The 23,107-nt window shown below is 38.5% G+C and overlaps 1 protein-coding gene across 6 annotated transcripts in view; it reads right to left on the bottom strand.

The window, feature by feature from the left end:
- Positions 1-23,107, bottom strand: part of NFIA (nuclear factor I A) — a gene marked incomplete at its 3' end in the record, with an annotated part of 352,385 nt that overhangs the window by 79,639 nt on the left and 249,639 nt on the right. For all 6 annotated transcript variants that reach the window (XM_081144016.1, XM_081144015.1, XM_081144019.1 and 3 more), the window contains exon 6: positions 19,120-19,247. In XM_081144016.1, the coding sequence (XP_081000142.1) occupies positions 19,120-19,247 (128 nt within the window). The remainder of the gene's footprint in view (positions 1-19,119; positions 19,248-23,107) is intronic.

The following is a 23,107-nucleotide window of genomic DNA, read 5'->3' as shown; positions in this document are numbered from 1 at the left end:
GCTTCTATGTCTCTGGATCCATTTTCTTCATCAGGTTATTTTGTTTATTATATTCCACATATAAGTGCAATCATGTGGTACTTGTCTTTCTCTGACTGGCTTATTTCACTTAGCATAATACTTTCTAGTTCCCTCCATGCTGTGCCAAAGGATAAAAGATCCTTCTTTTTTACAGCTGCATAGTATCCCATGGTGTGAATGTCCCAAAGCTTTTTTATCCACTCATCTACTGATAGGTACTTGTGCTGTTTCCAGATCTTAGCTATGGTAAATTGTGCTGCTATGAACATAGGAGTGCATAAGTTCTTTGTGATTGGTGTTTTGGGTTTCTTAGGATAAATTCCTAGAAGTGGGATCACTGGGTCAAATGGCAGGTCAATTTTTAATCTTTTGAGGAAACTCCATACTGCTTTCTATAGTGGCTGCACCAGTCTGCATTCCCACCAGCAGTGTACTAGGGTGCCCTTTTCTCCACACCCTCACCAGCACTTGTCATTCGTTGATTTGTTGATGATAGCCATTCTGACAGGTGTGAAATGATATCTCACTGTGGTTTTAATTTGCATCTGATAATCACTGACGTTGAGCACTTTTTCATATGTCTCTTAGCCATCTGTATGTCCTCTTTGGAGAAGTGTCCATTTAGGTCCTTTGCCCATTTTTTAAATTGGATTGTTTATCTTGTTTTTGTTAAGTTGTATGAGTTCCATATATATTTTGGATATTAACCCTTTATCAGATGTGTCGTTGGCAAATATGTTCTCCCATACAGTGGGTTCCCTTTTTGTTTTGTTGATGGTTTCCTTTGATGTGCAGCAGCTTTTTATTTTGATGCAGTCCCATTTGTTTATATTCATCTTAGTTTCTCTTGCTCTAGGAGATGTATCAGCAAACATATTGCTATGAGAGATGTCTGAGATTTGGCTGCCTATGTTTTCCTCAAGGATTTTTACAGTTTCATGTCTTACATTTAAGTCTTTTATCCATTTTGAATTTACTTTTGTGTATGGTGTAAGTTTGCAGTCTAGTTTCATTTTTTTGCATGCACCTGTCCAATTTTCCCAACACCATTTATTGAAGAGACTGTCTTTACTCCATTGTATGTTCTTGCATCCTTTGTCAAATATTAACTGATCATAATGGCATGGTCAAATTCTGGGTTTTCTGTTTTGTTCCACTGATCTAAATGTCTGTTCTTGTGCCAGTACCAGGCTGTTTTGATTATAGCAGCTTTGTAATGTAACTTGACATCTGGTACTGTGATCCCTCCAACTTTGTTCTTTCTCAAGATTGCCATGGCTATTCAGGGTATTTTTTGGTTCCGTATAAACTTTCGAAGTGTTTTTTTCTAGATCTGTGAAATACGTTGTTGGTATTTTAATAGGGATTGTATTGAATTTATAGATTGCTTTAGGTAGTATGGACATTTTAATGACATTAATTCTTCTAATCCATGAACATGGTATATTTTCCCATTTGTTTATATCTTCCTCTATTTCTTTTTTCAGTGTCCTGTAGTTTTCCGAGTAAAGGTCTTTTACATCTTTGGTTAAGTTTATTCCTAGGTATCTTATTTTTTTAGTTGCAATGGTAAATGGGATTATTTTTTTAGTTTCTCTTTCTGACAGTTCATTATTGGTATATAAAAATGCCATCTATTTCTGGGTGTTAATTTTGTATCCTGCTACCTTGCTGAATTCATTTATTAAATCTAGTAGTTTTTTGGTAGAGTCTTGTTTTAAGCTAAGTCTGTGGTAATTTGCTATACAGCAATAGCAAACTAACATGATATTTAAATGTAAGGCTATTGTCATTGTTAGAAAAGTGTGTATTAAAGATGCCTACTGTGCACTAATTGCTCTCTAGAATTCCTTAAGTTTCCATTGCTTTTAGCAAATCCATCTTTTTTTTTTTTTTTAATGTATCTTTATATTGATTTTCAGAGAGAGGAAAGGAGAGGGAGAGATAGAAATATCAATGATGAGAGAGTCATTGATTGATCCCACAACCCGGGCATGTGCCCTGACCAGGAATCGAACCCTGATCACCTGGATCCTAGGTCGACGCTCAACCACTGAGCTACGCCTGGCCGGGCAGCAAATCCATCTTAGGTTGAGAGGTTTTTCCACTAGCCTACACTCACCCAGAGAAAATGATAAAACAGCTTCCTAGAACAAAGGCCAACAAATGTTTATTTCCAATGGCATAAACATTACTGAAAATTTCTATTTCCCCCATTCTTTCAAGAAACATTAACAGCAAAATCAGATCAAATATTATGAAAAAACTCAAATATAATTCTTGGGGTCTCCTATAACAAATCAAGGTTTGTTTTTGGTAACTTTTTACTGCAACCTGATGTTAAAAAGAGTAAAAAGAAGATATGGAGGGGCATAATTAATTTGAACTCCCCCTCTCTCCCAAATTATGAAATTTACCAAACAACTTAACCAAGAACTTTACAGTGATGACTGTGAAGCAACTCCTACAGTAATAACAAGATAATAAGAATACTGTTTTGCTTGAGAAAACTAACAAGTCAGTGTTAGTACTCAGTTTGTTAGAGTACTTATTTAAACATTCAGTATCTTGTGAAAATTATCCATGGTAAATGTTGCCCAGGACAGCAGGACCTTATCCTGTCTGTTGCAGGAGTTTGGGTGATATAATTCAAGTTGTCAGAGAAGGTTTACCCGGTATATGTTTCTTTCTTCAAAGTAAAAAAAAAAAAAAAGTTTAGTTTAGTTCAATAATGTTCACTTATAGTCACAATCTGGGAGAAACTCTAGAAATAAGCAAACTCTGTACTTTAGTTTTAAAAATCCAATAGATAAGCAGGTTAGAGAGGACCACAGAATGCTGTAAGCCTGGTTGTTCATGTTTAACTTCAGATATTCTGCAGTCTATTGTCATCACCTAATTTCCAATGACCTATCTTTACTACTGCTTTACCTATCATACCAAACCTAAATGCTAGTGGATGTTTTCATCCATCCAGTGGCCTCAAGAGAGCCAAGAGGCAGCTAAAGAGATGATCATCAAACCTCTGCATATTGATCATTTAAAAAAAAAAAAAAGGCTGAAAAAAAATAAGAGCTACAAATTATGGAATATCTACTAGGTACCATGTACAGTAGACCCCCCCTTATCTGTAGTTTTGCTTTTCAGGATTTCAGTTACCTGTAGTCAACTGCGGTCTGAAAATATTAAATGGAAAATTCCAGAAATAAACAATTCATAAGTTTTAAATTGTGTGCTGTTCTGAGTAGCATGATGAAATCTCATGTCTTCCTGCTCCATCTCACCTGGATGTGAGTTATCCCTTTGTCCAGCGTACCCATACAGTATGTGCTACCCACCCTGCTAGTCACTTAGTAGCCATATGGGTTATCAGATTGATTGTTGCAGCTATCGCAGTGCTTGTGTTCAAGTAACCCTTATTTTACTTAATAATGGCCCCAAAGTACAAGAGTAGTGATGCTGGTGATTCAGATATGCCAAAGAGAAGCCATAAAGGAATTCCTTTAAGTGAAAAGGTGAGTACAGTACAGTAAGATATTACGAGAGGGAGAGCATTCACATAACTTTTAATATATTATGATTTTTCTATTTTGTTATTAGCTATTGTTAATCTCTTATTGTGCCTAACTTATAAATTCAATTTTATCACAAGTATGGATATATATGAAAACAGTATAGAGAGGATTCAGTACTATCTGTGGTTTCAGGCATCTATTGGGGGTCTTGGAACTTATTCCCTGTGGATAAGGGGGGACTATTATACTTACAAATATCTCAGATCCCTACATCTTCATCTCAGATAGGAGGGTATTATCATCCTGCTTACTTATAATTTAATGTTACAGAAACTAGATATCAAGAGATGTCGAGCAACTTGCTCAAGATCATTCAGCTATTAACTGATATTCCGGACCCAGGCTTCTCTGGCTCTAAAGCTTGTACCTTTTGTGAAACTTCACACTCCTGCATGTAGTTCCCCTTGTATACTATAAAAACAGTGTCCTATTTAAGTTAACTATATTTATAGTTGAAGTTTCTAATTTGGTTATCCAAAGAAAAAAATCAAAGAAAGGGTATATCAGCTGCAAAGGAATATGCAAAAATAAAAACTCTATACTAGGAATCACCTTGTCATCAAAGGTTTTTCTCGGCCTTTGGCCTATTCAACAAATTGCTTTCTCTGTAAAACCTCCTGAAAACATATGCAGAAAGGACCAAAGTTCTTCTTTTAAGAGTCACTGATATCTCCTACATCCAGTGTACACTGTAATGCAGCAAAACCTCACTGGGTCAGAGGTAAAGCCTAACGAACTATTACAGTGGTACCTCAGTTTTCCAACATCTGTGTTGACGAACATTTCGGTTTACGAACGCCGTAAAATTGGAAGGAAATGCTTCCGTTTTCAAACACGCCTTGGAAGTGGAACATGCCACATGGCTTCCGCTGAGGGCAAGATCCTGAGGCCCAGCTGTCGGCTATTAATCCCTCGGTTTTCGAACGTTTTAGAACTCGAATGGGCTTAAGGAACGGATCACATTAGAAAATCGAGGGACCACTGTCTTTAGATCAGTCAGTCTTGACATCAAGGGAAACCTCTGAGCTACTAAAGTCAGTGTCAAAACAGGCAACTAAATTGAGGCATTTAACTCATAGGAAAGTGTAGTTTTAGAGAAACTAAGAAAAGTATTTCAAGGAGAAGGCTGTGATCCAGGGAACTGAACGCTATTGAGAGGTCAAGGATGAGAACATACGTGTAAGATACACAAAGTCAAAGGGAAGTGAAAAAGCAGGGAACACGGGTGCAGTCAACTCTCATTAATTAGTCTGCAGAGGGAAGCAGAAAAGCAGGTTAGTAGCTAAAGGAGATGGAGACAGTAAAGTGTGCTTGCCTGCCAGTGGGAACAGTCCAGCAGATGGGCAGAACGCAGTGACTCAGAGAGGACAACAGAGGGAGAGAAGTGCTGAAGACGAGGGGCCCGCCACACAGTTAGTACGTGGAAAAGCCTGGGTTTGAACCCATGGGCTAAAGGTCTTCCCCCTTTTGGTGTGCCCCTCTAAGATGTATATTTCTGAAAAAAGTTAGGATTATTTACTTATCTTACTGATAAAAGCCAAACATGAGCTGGTTTAAAATAGAGCTTAATAACAATACTGAAATATTTTTCTTCAGCCTAAATGGCATGCTAACTGCTACTGTGACTGTTCTCTTTACATTTAGGCATTCAGATTCCCTCTACCTCGGTCTGAGTGTGGCAAACAGGTGCCACAGTCCTGTCTGTCAGGCTAATGGTGAAGCACAAATTTCAGTGCCATTTCTCAAGAGCAGGATGAACACTTGAGTACCAGTGCCACATTTTCCAAGTCGCTCACCACCAGCGCGTTTATGCTCAGACTCATCTCCGCCAGATGCAGAGTTCTGCAGCTGTCCCACAGGAAAGAACGGCCTTCCTAGGACCATTTCAGCTGCACCTTGTGATGAGATCATCTCCAACTGTGATGCTAAATAAAGACTGTGATTGGACAGATTAACTCCACAGTTTAAGGACTGTTCCATTCTTGTGGCTTTAAACACATGCTATGTGACGGGAGGAGGTAGCTCAAGATACTGCACTCAACTGGGATTTGTGTCCTAATGATAAAATACATTGGGGTTCATGCTAATGTAATTTATGATGATGAACACACTGCACAATAAAAAAGGTAAAACATTCGGACTAGTTTGACTTTTAACCTTTCCAGTGAATAAAAATGTTTTAAAATCATTTTTATGATGGAGAGAATAAAATGAAAGCTAATATGGCTTCTGAGGTTTATCCCTCTTACACTATAGGCAACCATTTAAAATGAGCTAAAAGGATCCCCCAGAGAATTACCACATCATAAAGAAGTTCAGGCAATTTAAAGGGCTTGGATACGAGTTCTTCCATTTTTAAAAATGGGAGAATGGAGTGAAAATGATATGGATTATTCAGGAGAAAAGAAATAATGAGTTCTCTAATGTATTCCAAATGTTCATTTGTGAGTGAAAATTTACAACCAGAGAGAATAAAGAATAGACACAAGAAAAAATGTCAGAGAAAAATCGGGTTCCTAGGCCAACAATAAAGTCTTGATTTTTAAAAATAGGATTTCCTCCCTTTTCAGGATAAATACAGACACCCCAGTGTCAGGACTGAAATATAAACACTGCACTTCCATGCTCTGTATACTTAGGAGTTGGAGATTCCCCGCCCAGCCCATCGTTCCTCGAGCCACCCTATCCTTCCGGCGTTCAGGGAATGACTGATTTTGGCTCAACACAGCAATCACACCCATTCACAGAGGACTGAAAATAAAGAAGACATTACTGAGAAAACCAAATTACTTCCTTTGCATGAAAAATAAATATAGTATAATATAGCATGAATGTTTTATTCATTCTGCTTAGATATCCAGCTGAAAAGTAAAAAAACCCCTCAATCATACATATGTGTGGTTTATATCTGCTCTGTCCAATATGGTAACTACTAGCCACAGGTGGCTACTTAAATTTAACTTAATTAAAATTAAATGAATTGAAAACTTCAGTTGCTCAGCACAGCCACATTTTAAGTGTTCCATAGCCACATTTGGCTGGTTGCTACAGTATTGGCCACTGTAGATAGAGAACATTTGCATCAGTGCAGTAAGTTCTATTAGACAGCTCTGGTCTATATGCCACCAAATACAGAGTAGGGCAAAAGTAGGTTTACAGCTGTTCATATGCAAAGTAACACAATAAATAATAACACAAGAATAAACTTTGTGTTTCACATATTCACAACTGTAAACCTACTTTTGCTCTACCCTGTAAGGTGTTTTGTTTGTTTTTAACTTTTTTGGTAAATCTTACTTTCATGCGTGTGTTTTTTCTGCATGTTTGGCCCCTTTGTAAGCTACGAAAGCAAAATATGTGCAACATACAAATACAGAATTGTATAAAAAAGAAAAAAACAAAACAAAAACCCTTTCTTCCCTATCTCTAACAAGGTGGGGATAACCCAGAGCTCAAGCTCAGTCAATATCCTTACAGATATTTTTCTCCAGCTACAATACTAATTTCAATGATGAGAAGTTAAGTACTGATTAAATTATGTTCACTTCTGTCCGTTGAAACATGATTGAAGGCTTCGAGTGTAAAGGTCCTCCTGGTAAAATTTAATTTCAGAGATGCGCAGTCTCTGCTGTTCCGTGTCTGGCATTCACTTGCAGTGGGAACCTATTAGTCCCAATGTTCCTTGGATAGATGCAGAGCTCCTATTGCTTTATTTAAAGTAAACGCTGAAACTGATTGAAATATTTCATAGGGGACAAAAGAAATATAATTTTAGGCCTCTTCAAATTGCCTGAATTATAAAATCAAGTAGTGAACACTAGAAAAGGTTCTGTCAGCTAGAATCTGAGCTTAGTACAGTCAGCATTTTCTCGCTAAACCTTATTATGGCAAAGCATTTGATTTTTCATCTCTGTACTGTTCGTTCCCACAAATAAACTACTTTGACCTCCACCTGTTACTTAGTGAAATCTGCCTGCCATCCTTCAATAACCCTATTCTTTGCCTACAAAGGCCTTTGAGTCGCTGAGAAGTAGTGAAGATAGAGTTGTGCAGTGAACTGAGCTGATACCACTTTATAACTATGCAGTAGTTTGGAGTCGTAGCTAGAAGCTACATGGTAAAAGAAAATGGATTTTCTTTTTTAAAGGTAATGCCTGTGGATGCTGGAAGGGGGCCACATATTTCATATTTCATACAAAATTTTTCATAGAAAGAAGTCTCTTGAACTCTTATTTAATGCAGAAAACTTCTGGCCCTTTCCTTATAAGAAAATCTCTCTAAAAGAGTCATGCCATCATTTTAGATAGATGAACCAACAGGTCACTGCAAAGCTTACAGATAGTTCAAGTAGTTCATTACTCTGATATTTTGCAAAACAAAACAAACCACTAACTTCAAATGCAGTTTCTTTTCTTTTTTTTTTGATGCAGAAGGACCACACTATTATCAAATACTATTAAAACAAATAATAAAAGGGAAAATACCTGTACACAACTACATGAGTCATTTCTGAAGCACAGTATCCAACAAAATAGGTTGTTTTTTTTTAAATGACATATCAGAGAAAATTTTCTGTGTAATGCTGCACTTCTCCTGATTAATGCGACACTGAACAGGAGAGACAGTGTCTAATTATGCTTAACACTTATCTGAGAGGGATTAGCAGGATGTCTCTGCTCACTGTCATTCTTTGCGACAACGTAATGATAGATCCGTTTACTTATGAGTGCAATTATTAAAAACCGCACTGTTTTCTTAACTGTCTCCATATCTTGTATATATTATATTAAAAATTACTTATCTGACACTGAGGGTAAATGCTTAGTGAAGTTTTTCATATCAATTAAGTAAATGAGTTAGTTCCATTCAGTCACAGCCTTCCTGGAGGGTCTTATTCAAGTTTTGTGAAATGTGATCACCACAATACTTTTATATCAGAGTTAGTGACTCACCCATTTTTCTCCTTGTCTTTTTTGTCCAAATGCAAAAGTTTGGTTTTCACTAAACTAAAAACTGCTCACGCCCGACATTTTCTCTGGAGTCATGATTTAGCACTGCTTCATATTCACACCTTTTTTTTGGAACCCAACACAAGGATCCAATTTTATACAGATGACACCCCACAGGCCAATCAGAACTGGTTGCTAGCAATATACCATCTTTTGCAGCTTTTCCTACTCATATAATTAACTTTACCCACAAACCATTAGGAAAAGGCCTTTATATAAAATACAAAATACAAAAAGCTAACACTCTGGGCTCTACATAATAGCCTGGCTACCCCCAATCCAAAGGACTGTTTCCATATGTGTCTAAAGAAACAAAACGAGGTTCTTCTCTTTTTTTCCTTCCACTTACTAACTCTAGAATAACAACTGTCACCAACAGGGTCCTTAAATGTGAAAAACAAAACAAAACCCAAACCACAACAAATATGAGTATTGAATGTAAGTTATTAAACCCACCAGGCAGAGTTTATTTCTCTGACTTTAGTCAACTTAAGACAACTATCAAGTAGTCCAAGTAGCAGATAATGACATTTGTAATAAATTACATCTATACAAAAGTCCCCAAATGTGTGGCTAGGGCACAAATTTATGTGACCCAATATAATAATTATGTGTTACAAAGATTTTTTTTAAAACTGAAGGCATGTTAAGACTTCAATGCTGATGGACAAACTCATAAAAATATCAAGCATATCAAAAGGAGAAAAATTACCAGATGAGTCTTCTGAGGATAAGATTTCTTTTCTGTGGAAAAAAAAATCAGTCACTGGAAAAAAGAACTCTTAAAATTGGAAGCAGGTGTAACCACTATGAAGTGATAAATATAAAAGAATAAACGGCCTGAGAAGTGTTCTTATGCATCCCACACTGCTTTTAATCCTTACATGTGTATTTTGACATTAGAACACGGAGCCCTGCTTCTGTAAGTCCCTGAAGAGAATTAAGACACGAGAGATGGTGCATGGCCATTCTGATAGACGTCCTTCTTCAGTCAGGCCCGTGAAATGGCTGGAAGGCAGTTGGCAAAATCCAACCAGCATTAAATAGTAAGTGATCATGACATCCTAGAATTTATGAATCTTGGAAGTGAATCACAGTGAACTGATTTCTGGGTCAGGACAGCTAACATGGCAGAATAATCTGGAATGACAGAGGACACTTCAGATTAGAGATGGATATTGGGTTGCCATTCCTTGAATTTCTGATGAGCTGAGTGCATTTCCAATGACGCACATGAAAACCTTAACTACCTCTCATTGCACACAAAGTGAAAAAATCCTGAGAGATTGGAATGCTCCTTCAAAACAGAGGACAATAGGGGGGTGGGCCCACGTTAAAATCCGGGAGAGCTGGCGTGTCATCGGAATGGACACCTGACATTCACAGCTGTCTAGAAAGCCTGTTCTCAGTGGGCCGGCAGCGCTGGACTGTAAGCAGAGCTCCTCACACCAACACACCAAAGAACCAGGAAACAAAGCAACCCAGTATTTAAAAATCCAAGTTTCACAGGGGGAACTGTTGAGAAAGGGAGGTAATACTTTAATCCAGAGAGGCAAGACTATCAACTGTTTCAATGGGTTCAGTGATTCTATCGCAGTTAAATTTTTCATCAAGTTGAAGAGATGCTTTGAAATAAAGTGACTTTTTTATTCCCGAAGTTTTCTCCTATTTGGGAGACGTCCTTTGAGACTCAGTACTGGAGAGAATCCTCTCCATGTGAGTATTGGATATGTTGTTCAGGAGCCCATCAGGAGACAGTCCTTGATTTAGTAGGTCGATGTGAGCATTTCTGGTAATCTAGGATGTAATTCACCCATCATCTTGAAATAGGTGCCATGTCTTTGATTAATTGATAAGTGTGTGATATATTTGAACTCCTTAGATGGACAGAATTGGATAAATAGGCATTACTGTAAGCCTCTGTCGATGGGATGTGTGCAGCCATGTCAGAAATGGCAGCACGGCACAGGCGGAAAAGCTCCTGACTCCTGAGGGTTGCATGGTCTGTGGAACTCTTTCTTCCCTCTCTCCCCCATGCCTCATCTAAAGCACTTTATTTTCAAGTATTAAAAAACTATTTTATTAAAAGCACTGATAGTCAAAAAAAAGAGACAGAACTTTACTCCCATATAAACTGATGGTATTACATTTGATTATTTAAATATTAAATAGAATCATCAGTATGCAGGAAAAATATAAAAACATGAGAGAGGGAAATAAGTCTACAAACAGTATTATTAGTGATCTGTATCATTTTTTACAAATTAAACAAATATGTATGTACATACACATATAGATCCACACATGTCTATGTACGTATACAAATAAATATAAAAATATTTAAAAGCTATATATAGATACATATATAATATATAGTTGTAAATATATATAGTTCTAAGCATATATATATATAAAGCTTAGAACAATGTATAGACATAGTAAGTGCTAAGTAAATATTAGCTATTACTTATTAAACACATATTTAAAATTTCAGCAGCATTTCAATGACAAAATACAAGTAAATTTATCTTTTATTGTTAATCAAATTGTGGTATTACTTGAGTCTATGAACTGCCTACATTGTGTTCATAGACTAGAACAGAGGATATAAGACTACTACTAAAGTAGTATTTTTTTCTCTTTATATCAGAAGTTAGAATATCGTATGAGTTCTAGAAATGTTTAGTAATATTTATTAGATAAATAAAATTTATTAGATACAGGAAAATCAACACAGCAAACTCTTAGGTAAGTCTCACCCATCTATCTATCTGGCCTTTTGTTTCTCCTCTTCCAACTATACATTCTGGTTATTTAATCTCAATTCAGAATAATTTTGTTTCCTCTCAGTAAATATTTGCTCAGATGCTGCCCAATTTCCTGACCACAAGTCAGAACACTGAGGACATTTGCATCCATGGTGCGGAAAGATATCCCTTTTGCTAGAGTAGAATGGCATTGCCTTGTGCACTTCACGGAGCTCTCTGGCATTTCAGCTTTCTACACGCTTCTTAGAGATAAAGAAAGATAAGATTCAGATATGATGAAGGGGAGGAAACAGGAACCAGCATTCACTGATGCTCCTTTAATAATGGAATAGCTGTTGCACTAGCTCTTTTTTAAAAGTGACAGTGGAGGACTGTGGTCTAGGTCCACAAGTAAACTCTTAACCTACATGATTCTTCGCATACTCTGTCCCTGCTATTATATGTGGTACACATTTAACCAGTTATCCTCCTTTCTTCACAGACTGGAAGCACGTTGAGGGCAAGGTCTGCCTTGGTTTATTTATTTATTTTCCCCTCTATCATCTTGCAAGTGCTTTGCATATAACAGGCGCAGATATGTACAATATGTTTTCAACTGAATTTCCTACTGTTCTAAACTCACATAGCATTTCAGAGGTATCAAAGTCTTTACCAAAAACAAAACACATAGTATCTGTATAAAGCTTTATGCTTATTAAGTATACTGTACTTTGCATATATTAAAAATGCTCTATGTCCCGTGCCATGTGCAGAAACTTGCACACAGCTGGGGCTTAATAAATGGTAGCTCCTGTTTTTATCACCTCATCTTTTGAAAGTTATGAATTAGGAAGGCCAGGTTGTTTCATTGTCCCCAATGCTTACACATGAGGAAATGCATATTCAAGGAAGTAGCTTGCTGAAAAACTCAGGCTTTTTCAGGGCAGGGGACAAGAATTGTAAAGTTTTGATTCTGAATTTGTATTTTTCCCTCTTTATAATACATTCTATTTCTTTTATTTTCTCCCTCCCCATCAAGCCATGAAGATTGCTGTGGACGGAATGAAACCTGCTTTAAAATTCCTCGGACATGCTTAACAAGGCCATGCAGTGAGCCAGCCCTTTCCCGCCTAAGCCACTGGGGCTATGCTGAAGGTAGTGACAGGAACAGGTTAGGAAAGAAGGTTTCACATAGAAACCTAAGAGGTAAGCTACATATTTTTTCTTCCACACAGCCTCATTTTCAAACATGAAATTAAAAATGTGGAGATCTAGGTAATTTATTCATTCGGACAAGAGCAGTTGAAATTCAGCAGGTTTTTCTGGGAGCTTCTATATTCACAAAATTGTGCATCTGGGCTCCCTGATACAGGTGGAGCTATGTCCATTCCCTCAACAATGCATGCAGCACTCTGCTCCTCAGGCATTCTGCCCTGCTCAAAGTGCCAGATAAGAGATGTGTGGTCTCCATTCTATTAGTTATTTATTTATTCAACAAATATTGATTGAATACCATGTGCCAGGTACTATAATAGTTGTCAGGAATACAACAGCAATTTTTTTGACCATGCTTTATTGTGTATATGTATATGACAAACACACACAGACACACACACATGCACATAGAGTATGTGCATGTGTGTGAGAAGATTATTTCAGGCCCCTTTTTTGGCATTAAAAGATAGCCATTTTTGAAGGGTGGTTAGAGTGCTCATTTTGTAATATAGCGTTCCTGTCACAACCCCTTATTTGGATGAAATTTCTCTGATAAAGAAGCATCACTAAAGACGAGGTCTCTTTTTACTGTACTGGTGTTCCCTGGTCGACCAGCCCCTAATGAGTAGGTGTCAATACTAAAGAGATGATGGGAGATAATGTTGTCACATAACGAAGCCCTCCCACTGCTCCAGAAATGCAGAAGGAAAGCCAAGGCATTGATCCTATGGCAGTGTTCTGTAACAGTGACTATTGCTATTACAGCAGGAGATAGTGGGAAGATTTATTAATTCTCCCTAATACATGCCAGTGCAGCAGAGTGTCCATGATCAATGTACTACAGTTACCAGTCTGCTGCCTTTTTATTGGCATTGATAACGGGCCTCCTCTTATGTGTCTCAGCTATAAGTTTAAGTTGGTAAACTCCCCCCACTCCTACAATAGATGAATGACTTTTGGCAGTCAAATTAGAACCAGCAGAGTTGCGAATTCAAGTGAATCTGATATGGGGCATTTGAAATTACAATGAACTAACATAAGTCTACAACAATCCAACTGTGCTCCTAGTAGTTATGACACTGAACTCTGGTTCTAAATGTCCTGGGTGGCTGGTTGACCAGATGTTTGCTGAAATATTCTTCCACAAATGCCTTTAAAAGAAATGTATTTCTTTACCTCATAATTGTGGTAAGAACAGACAGCATGCCACTATAACGCTTAATTTTGACCTTCAAAAATGAGGACTACTGCCCAACCAGGCGTGGCTCAGTGGTTGAGCATTGACCTAGGATCCAGGAGATTGCGGTTCGATTCCCAGTCAGGGCACATGCCCGGGTTGTGGATTTGATCCCCAGTGGGGGGTGTGCAGGAGGCAGTCAATCAATAACTCTCTCATCATTGATGTTTCTATCTATCTCTCTCCCTCTCCCTTCCTCTCTCTGAAATCAATAAAGATATATTTAAAAAAAAAAAAAAATGAGGACTACTAAGTCTTTGGGAAGGAGTCCATCTGTGAAAGAAGTTTATCTCTGAAAGTTTTAAAGAAAATAAATTACAGCTAATCTATTTATCAAATTTGACTTAAAAGGTTTTTGTTGAAATGTTTAGAACTTCCAGCATGTTGGCTAACATAATTATGCCTGTTAATAAGGTTTTATAATTACAATGTAATTAAAGGCATGCTAGAACTCTGAATATTTTTGTATAGGAGAAAATTTAAGTAGCCCTTACTCCTTGTTTAAAATACAGTCTTAAATTTCACTGAAAAGTCCTATAATTTCATGTGTTTTTTTCCCCCACAATAAATAATTATCTTTACTTCTACTGAAACTGACTGATATTTATGTGCTTGCTGCAGGTGTGCTCTCAAATGCAGGAAATTACGCAACTCAGTAACCCATGAAACTTGATTAACTTAAAGCAAAACCCTTTAAGGCAAAGGATACTTGTAATAAAGTTTCATATACTAGTACTTGTCAACGGGGCCCTTGGCTGAGTCTTACCAGTGGTTTTGCTACTTATTAATAAGTGGATTTGACTGAATAACAGCCTATAGATTGTGATTATCATAAACATCAATTCTGAGAGAATTACTGGTAGCACATTCTGCTTTAAGATTTATTGAAAGCACCCAAATTTCTCAGCTTTATAGGTTTCATTCATTCAATCAATCAATATTTATTCAGCACCTACTACGTGCCAAACACTATTATGGGTGTTCGGTATACAGCAGTAGAAAAGACAGACTAAGTCCCACTGCTCATGAAATGTATGTTCTAGAGGGAGAAGACAGACGACAGTAGACAATGGTGTGAAGAAAGGAAAGCAGAGTTATGAATTACAGGATGGGAAAAGAGAGGCAGCAGCTATTTCAGATCACTAGGAGCCTCTGACGAGCTATTATTTGAACCCAGATCTGAATGCTGAGGATTATTTGATTTTTATGGGCAAAAATGATAGCTATTTCACTTTAACAGTTAATACTATTTGCTTATATAGTGTATCCTACATGTATTTAATAACCCACACTCCTTTCCTGGCCTTGGTTGTATAATGGGGATTTGGGATAAGGAAAGTGGAGGATTTTCTAGGTCTTTCTGATCACTTTTTTATTATTATTATTATGTTTTTAATTTCAATACAAGCCCAGGGCATGAGACCTTAAAATACAAGCATAAACGTTTATGGTCAAAGAGGTTATCGAATGTAGAAGACAAAACTTATACTCTGAAATCAAATTGAGTTCAAGTCTGGATTCTGGATTATAATTCTCAGTTTCCCTCTCTAATAAGGCAAGGTCATTCTACCTTGCATATTTTAGAAAAGGGTAATTTTTCTAAAAACAATTGTAGCTATAATTTTTACCATATATATGAAAGCATTATGCACAATGTCTGACCCAATGTAGGAGCCTGTCTGTTGGTTTCCTTCCTATTTCCATTATCAGTTTCTCTGCAATTTTTCATTTGTACAGATAAACATGAGTTGATGGTATGTGCATTTTTGCTTGATAGAATTTCATAGGACTCATTTCATCAGTGTGTGATTAGCTTCAAAGCTTCGAATCTAACCCAGTTCTAAGATAACTGGGAGACGAAACTAAGTGGAGGGAACAAATGCAGTATTGTAAGAGAAGCAAAAGTCAGCCTGAGGTTGTCTGATGTTTTTTAAACTAACATCATCTTTAATCTCCTATGCCCTTCTTCCCAGATAATAAGAGCTGTGCACCAAAAGTGCTGAGATAAACTAATGGGAAACAGGATACTACAAAAGACATTTGAAAGAGCCTATGTAATTTACTGCATGTCTGGTTTGCTTTACTTTCCAAAACCTTCCCATTGCTCAAGGAAATTTGTCTCTCCTGGCAACCTTGGGTCCTCTTTGGGCTGCAGAGTCCCGACAAAGCATTTGAGGGCGGGTAAACAGAGGCAAAGCTCCCTGAGTGAGGTGCAGGCACAGGCCTTGCTCCCTGTGTCACATCTGAGGCATACACAAAGTACCCTTTAGTACTTATTTGAGAGAATTATCCCAAACACAGGCAACCAAGAGGCTGCTGGTGCATTCAGATATACAAAACTCCCAACATGCTCTGAAGGTAATTTACATGAGTGAGCCACTAGAAAGCCTCCTACTGAATAAACTTACCCCTGAGGAAATCCTTACAGGCCCCGATCAGTGTGGGAACAACATAAGGGTGTTCTCTGTGCCAAAAAGGGGATTGGGCTGGATGGATAATCCCCAAAAAGGACCATCTGGCAGCATACATTATCCATTTAAAATGGCTGGTGTGAGTTAATGACACCAAAGTCACCACGAACATGTACAACATCCTTCAGTTGAGTTTTAATGTCCCCTCAGGCCCTCTTTCAATGATGACTTTCTATGCTGAATATGGCCAAATGTAAATGTATCCACTGCCCCCCCGCCCCCCCCCCATGCGCATATATCATGAAACTACATTTTTCTGTAATGACTTAGGGATAGAGAATGAAGAATCAGCCTAGGAATATAATATTGGGGAATTTCTCTAAGAAATTACATATATATATATATATATACACACACACACACACATACACACACACACACACACGTATATTGACATTTACATATTTTATATATATGTCTTCGAGAAATCCCTCACAATTATACATTTTATACTACATATGGTATAATCTATTATCTATATATCTATGTATCTATCTAGCCATCCATCCATCCTCCCAAAAGGATCCAGACATTAAATTTCAGTTATTTAATGACTACAAATAATACAGGTATTCAGATATCAAAATTCATGATCATTTGATCTATAATGTGCAAATAAAGAATTACTCTGAATAAAAACGTTACTAGATCAAAGTACTCTATATTCCACCAATGCCCCCATATATGCCCCATATATGCCCCAATGCCCCCAATGCCCCCATATATGCCCCAAAGCAATCTACTTTAGGACCCAAAGAACAGTCTCACTGTGGAGGAGCCTGTTGTCCATCAGCACAGTAAAAGCAGCTTTGAGATGTCTAAACCTGCATCAGTACAATACTCAAGCACAAACGAACCAAACCTATAGACATCGATTCTGATTTTCACTGAAGCAGGTAAATTGGCAAGGAAACTAATTAGCCTTTTAAGAAGGGCTCAGAAAAATTTTATATCTTTTAATTTTTTAATAACACATAAATGTTTCATTGGCACTATGCTGAGGTCGTGCTGATGATGCAGTTAGTGGCAAGAAGGAGTCAGCATTTTCATCTTCATTTAGGCCTCAGCTTATTTCTTAGCCACTTCAAGTGAACTGGCATGATGCACATGTGGAGTGACACTGACATGACCTTTATAGAAGTCCCACCACGCTGTGAGTGCTGTGTTGGTGAAAACAGAAAAAGGTTGTCCTGGCCGGTGGCTCAGTTGGTTGAGTGTCGTCCCTTACACCGAAAGGTTGTCGGTTCCATTCCCAGTCAGGGCACATACCTAGGTTGCAGGTTCAGTCCCCAGTCAGGGCGTACGGGAGGTAATCGATCGATGTTCCTCTCTCACATGGATGTCTCTCTCTCCCTCCCCTTTCCTCCCTCTCTAAAATCAATAAATATACCCTTGGGTGAAGTACTTCCCATCTCACTTTATGATGAGCTTCTCATGTGTGTTTCCCACCCCAATTGTGAATTCCTTGAAAGCAGGAGCCATGGCCTTCCCATTCGTCCTCGAGTTCCCAGAACTAGGCGTAGCACTTCATCCACAGAAAGTTCCTAGTGAAGACTGTTGAATGAATGAGATTAGGCAGAGGCAGGAAAAAGTGAAATATTTGCGTTCTAGTGAAGAGAGAAGGAAAATGGACTCAGCCAGAGGCCTGAGGTTCGGTTCTGTTTTCCATCCTACCATAGAACTGCCTCGGGGTTAAGGGGTTGTACATTTCCATGAATGCTAACACATGTACAGATTCCTGTAACCACTACTGCCATCAGGATCCAGAACACTTCCATCACCCCTCAATCTCCCTTGGGCTGTTCCTTTACAGCCACCCCCCACCCCTCCGAGAACTGTCTTTTGATATGTTAGGGGAGAGAGAGAAGAGTTGAGATTTTTCAGATGAAGGGGTTAGTTCATACATTTTCTTGGTGCTTGTCTGTTCTTACAGGAAATTACTCTGAGGCATGGGTGAGGGAGAATGGTTACAGGACTTTTTTTATATAAATTTCAGATGGTTTATATATGTTACCTCATTTAATTCTCAAGAGCACTGAAACAGCTATTGTTACTGACAGATTACAAAAATGGGCACATAGGCTCAGAGTTTAGGGAATTTGCCCCTATCACATAGCTAGCAGGCACTGAAGCCAGGATTATGCTCTGCCTATCTGATTTCACACCCCATCCTCTACACCCGCTTGATTTTGCATCTTGGGAAAGGCACTGGAGAAGATTCCCCTTTGCCCAGGTGGAGGTCAGGCATAGAGAAAGGCTTCAAAAAACTTCTATCAGAATTATTCACATTACTCTCAATACTACAGAATCAAGACTAGACCATGAGGGGAGGTTAGACTAGAAGTCACCACTTGCGTAGTTCACTAAAGATGGACATAAAGGCCACTTGCTCCATTTAAACAGAAAAACCATCATGATGGCACCCAGTCATCGGAAAAGATATTTTAAAGTATTCTCACTTTATAAAAATTTAAGTACTGTATATATGTTGTAGCACAGGAAATCCATTCTTCTTTCTAATGTTACCCATCCAGTTGAAAAATTTGATACATTTTTTATTTTGGTTATTAAAAGATAATTCAAAAAACCAAAAGCAGTTAGTATAAAAACAAAGGTGAAAGCAAATGGAAAGCTGGGTTACAGCGCAGGTGACCACACGTCAGAGCAGAAAATCATCCACCACTCTTACCAGCCTTTCCCTTCAGCTGAGTGGCTGCTTTTCACCACCACCCTTTCACCAGCGCAGCCGTGGGGTACGAGCACGTGCTCGTGGTGAAGGTCAGGGGAACCTCTGAGCTTCCTCTGCTCGCACAGCGCGGGCCGCACCCCCTTGCCGCCGCTTACCTGGCTCCACTTCGTGCCACCCGCTGGACTGACTGCCGCTTCCCGGGGAGCGCCCCTGGCCTGTGTAGAATGGCTCTTCGCCGGGACTGTCCAGTTCATCCTCCACAGACTTGAGGCGCTTTGTGGAGCTGCAATAACACCGGGGACATGTTTAAAGGCGATCCCAACCACCCTGCAATCGGGCAGCATGTCTGCTTGAAAGACAGCCGGGAGAGGAAGCAACTGGGCAGCTTAGTGCAGTTCTAGGGCTCTTCCAGGCTCTTGTTCAGTTTAGTGAGTCACTGGATGTGAGAAAAGTCCTGGTCTGTCTTGTTCCAAAGGTCTGGGCTTGATTTTTATTGTTGCTCAAGTTGCTGCTGCCGCCACATCCTGTTCCTTTCTCGTTTGAGGAACTGGGACTGGTACCATCAAGCCCAGACATTGTAAGTACCAGGAGTAAGCCCACATTTTGTATTTCCTCGGGCTGTGGCTGGGATGTAGCCCTCAGCAATTTCCCTAGACAAGTTCAATCCCTCTGGCACCCCAGAAAGCATAAAAATCAGGGTACATGACCCTTCAAGGAAAGCTTGGATTGTTTTTTTTTGGGTTTTTTTGGCCATGTTTTCTCATGTGCCATTTGGATCTTTTCAGTCAAAAAATATTTTCTGCAGAGTTACACTATTACAGGTACTGATCTAGACACTAGAGACAAAGCTGAAAAAAAGAGAAAAAAAATACGAGGAAGAACTGTGTTTCCTTCCCCCATGTGACAACAAGGGACATAGAAAAAGAGTGGCCCAGTGACTTTTATGTCTTCCTCTACAAAGAGATGACCAAAATAAAGTCCTATTCCATCAGGGTAGGGATTTTTTTTTTACTTTTGGAGTGGTATGGTTGATAAATTTCTAAAATGCTTCCATTTCCTCCAGTTAAAGGACTGATTTTTTTCTCTCAATTTGAGGCTTCAGGAATAGAAGGTAAAGGTAAAAGTAGTGAAATGCTACATGCTGCTAATGTGGCTGGAATTGTCTTAATTGATTATGCCACTATCATAAGAGAATGGGGAAGTTTCATACCTAGTGGGAGTGCTTGTTGCCATGTGTCAGGGTACAGAACTTTTAATGTTTTCATTCATCAAACACAAACCTCCCACATGCCAGGTGCTGGGCAAAATGCTGTGCTACAGAGATGAATCAGACATGGCCCCTGTCTGCATGTGTTTACTGTCTAGTGGACAAAGACAGAGAAGTAAACAAAACTGTGCAAAAGAGCAATACAGAATTTATGATGGAACCACATATAGGCTCCAATGGGTTCTGCGATGGAGGAAGGAAACGGTGATACACTGGGAGGTGGGGAAAGGCTTCCCAGAGTAGATGGTTGCTAAGCTGTCTGTAAGCATGAGTGTCAAGGAGAAGGAGCAGAAGGAAGGAAAGGGCAGACATAGCCTGCTATTCAGCTGATGTACCACCCAGGCAGCCATTCTGGATTTTAAAATATTGAAATACTTCTTTACCAATTGGCAAAGTGCTAATGTCTGAAGCCCCGTCAGCTTTCCCCAACCTTGCTACCCCATCTTTGCCCAGCGACAGCCTCATGATCCAAAACCTAAAGGGTTAATGTCTGGCATCCCTGGGGGGCTCTAGGATGTAGCCAGAGCACTGGGGCAGAGCAGCATCTGGTAAGCTCATGTCACTCAGGTTATGGGGATTCTGAACATCACTCCCTGGAGGGAGGTAAATCCCAAGCAGAAACAACTTTGTGAGTAAAGTGACATGTGCAGAGAATTGCCAGGTGTTTGGTATGGCTAAAATTAAAAGCACGGCACAGCAAAAGAGGGGGTGGAGGTTACAGAAGATACTGTAGTCTGGACTTCATCTACAAGCAATGGAGACCCCCTGAAGATGTCTAAACAGGGAGTGACATCAGTCGTATTTTAGAATGGTCACTCTGGTAGTTGTGTAGATGAGAGATTTAGAAAAGCAAAGGGGGAAGAAGGGATGGAACTGAGAGGCAGGGAGATAATTAAGAGGCGATTGAAGCAATCCAAATAAAAAAAATGTGGAGGGCCAATCTAAGGCAAGAAGTTCTAGTTATTAAAGTTGGCATGTGAATATTCTTAGGCTTTAAGTTCTACTCTCAATAAAGCCAGACAACAGGAAAGCAACATATTTGTTGTATGCTAGCTTAGTACCCAAAGGAAATACCTTTAATAGCTTATTTAATGTTCTTTGCTTGGCTTTCCTTGAAGTTCAATGAAATATAGCCATTTGAAAAATTTTTCCCATATTTTATGTAAAACTGCCTCTTACAGAAGTCCTTTATAAAAGAATATACACAAAAAATTCCTACTAATACATAAAGCCAGAAAAAAAAAAAGATCTCTTTGAATGAATTTCCATTGTTCCCTTTTATTAGAAAACACAGGTTGTATAATCTATTTCTTACCCTTCTTGCCTTGGCAACCAGGAAGCTCAGGGGTAAATTTAAAGAATAACTCTTGGTTCGGGTTCCTAATATAACAATCTCTCCTGTCTTTTCATATGGTTTCTAGCCTCTCTTTTCATATTTAAAATTACCTGTTGTGTTTTAAAATTGGAAGACATTTGAAATAATTTTAGAAGTTGGAAAAACACAAAATGAAAAGAAATAAATATTTCCTCTGTGTTTCCTGGCAAATAAACAAAGACAAGACCTGTATGTTCTGATAGGACTGTGAGATCTGTGATGAAAGGGGCTCTCTCTCCCTCCCTTCCTTTATTTATATAAATATATAAGGATATATATGGATATATATAATATAAATATTAAAAATATATAAGATATATGTATATATCTTTTAATCTCTAGGGCCTGCCACAGTGTCTGGCTAATTGCACAGGTACCGAAACTGCTGATTTGGGCTAGTGACTTAGAAACAGCCACGAGTACTTGTGACAAGGATTCACCCAAGTGTCATGATTCAATGAGATCCAAACCAAAAGGCCAACTCCACTGCCAATCATTTCCCCATTATTAGTATTTTCTGAGTTTGCCAAGATTTGTTTCCTTGGTATCCATTACTAAAAAGCAAACACACCATGCAGTTATTAAATCCTAACAATGAAAGTGTCTGCAGTTATTAGCTTACACCTTAGCTTGGAATCAAGGGCTTCCAGGGATTGACACAGGATAAATGTCTAGAGAAGGTACAGGATGGAGGAGAGAGAAGATCCAGGAGTGAAAAAGTTGGAAGTGCCAGGATGGACAGGTGGAGGAGGGCTTCCCAGACCAAGTTTATTAACTTCACAAACTTGACAGTTGGTTTATCTTGACAAAATTTTTTTGTGATAAAGTATTTTTTAACCCAATTTTTATACTACCTCTTCTATGATGTTGGAGATGTTTACTATGAAGGGGTACAGAAAAAACAATTAATGCCTATCAATCTCCATTATTTTTTTAAATTTAGAAATGAATCAGTCATTAATTTTGGTTTCTTGCTCTTGACTTTCTAGCACACTGATTCTCTTCTCGCAGAAACACTTGAGGAAACAGGAAGGTAGCAATCAGATCTCTCCTCTTCTAAGGAGTGATGCACCATCTCTACTTGGGTGTGAAATTTGTTCTTAGCAATTCTATCTAGAAATTAAGGTAAGACTATTACCTTCATTCCAAATATTTGCTTAATCCCTACTACGTGCAAAGCCAAGAAGCCTTACCTTGGTCCCACAAAACTGCAAAATGCCTCTTTCCAGAATGTTTATAGTACCTCGAACTAAAAATTTCCATTTACTTGTCAGTCTCTAACCACGAGACTATAAAGCTCCTATTACCTGACTTTATATCACAGTGATGAGGACAATATCCTTGGTACTTAATAATGTCTGTCACTAAACTGGAAGAGTTAGTCACTGTCTTCTAAGGGACTTACAGTCCAGGTGGGCAGGTGGGACTTGTACATACCTCAAAGATGGTAATAATAACTCAAGAGAGCAAATGCTAAGTGTCCAGGCAAGTAGAGATGTTA

The sequence above is a fragment of the Miniopterus schreibersii genome, assembly GCF_964146895.1.
Source record: "Miniopterus schreibersii genome assembly, chromosome: 8".
NCBI classification, from domain to species: domain Eukaryota; kingdom Metazoa; phylum Chordata; class Mammalia; order Chiroptera; family Miniopteridae; genus Miniopterus; species Miniopterus schreibersii.
Note: the sequence above shows the minus strand (reverse complement) of the source record. Positions and strands in the feature narration are given on the sequence as shown.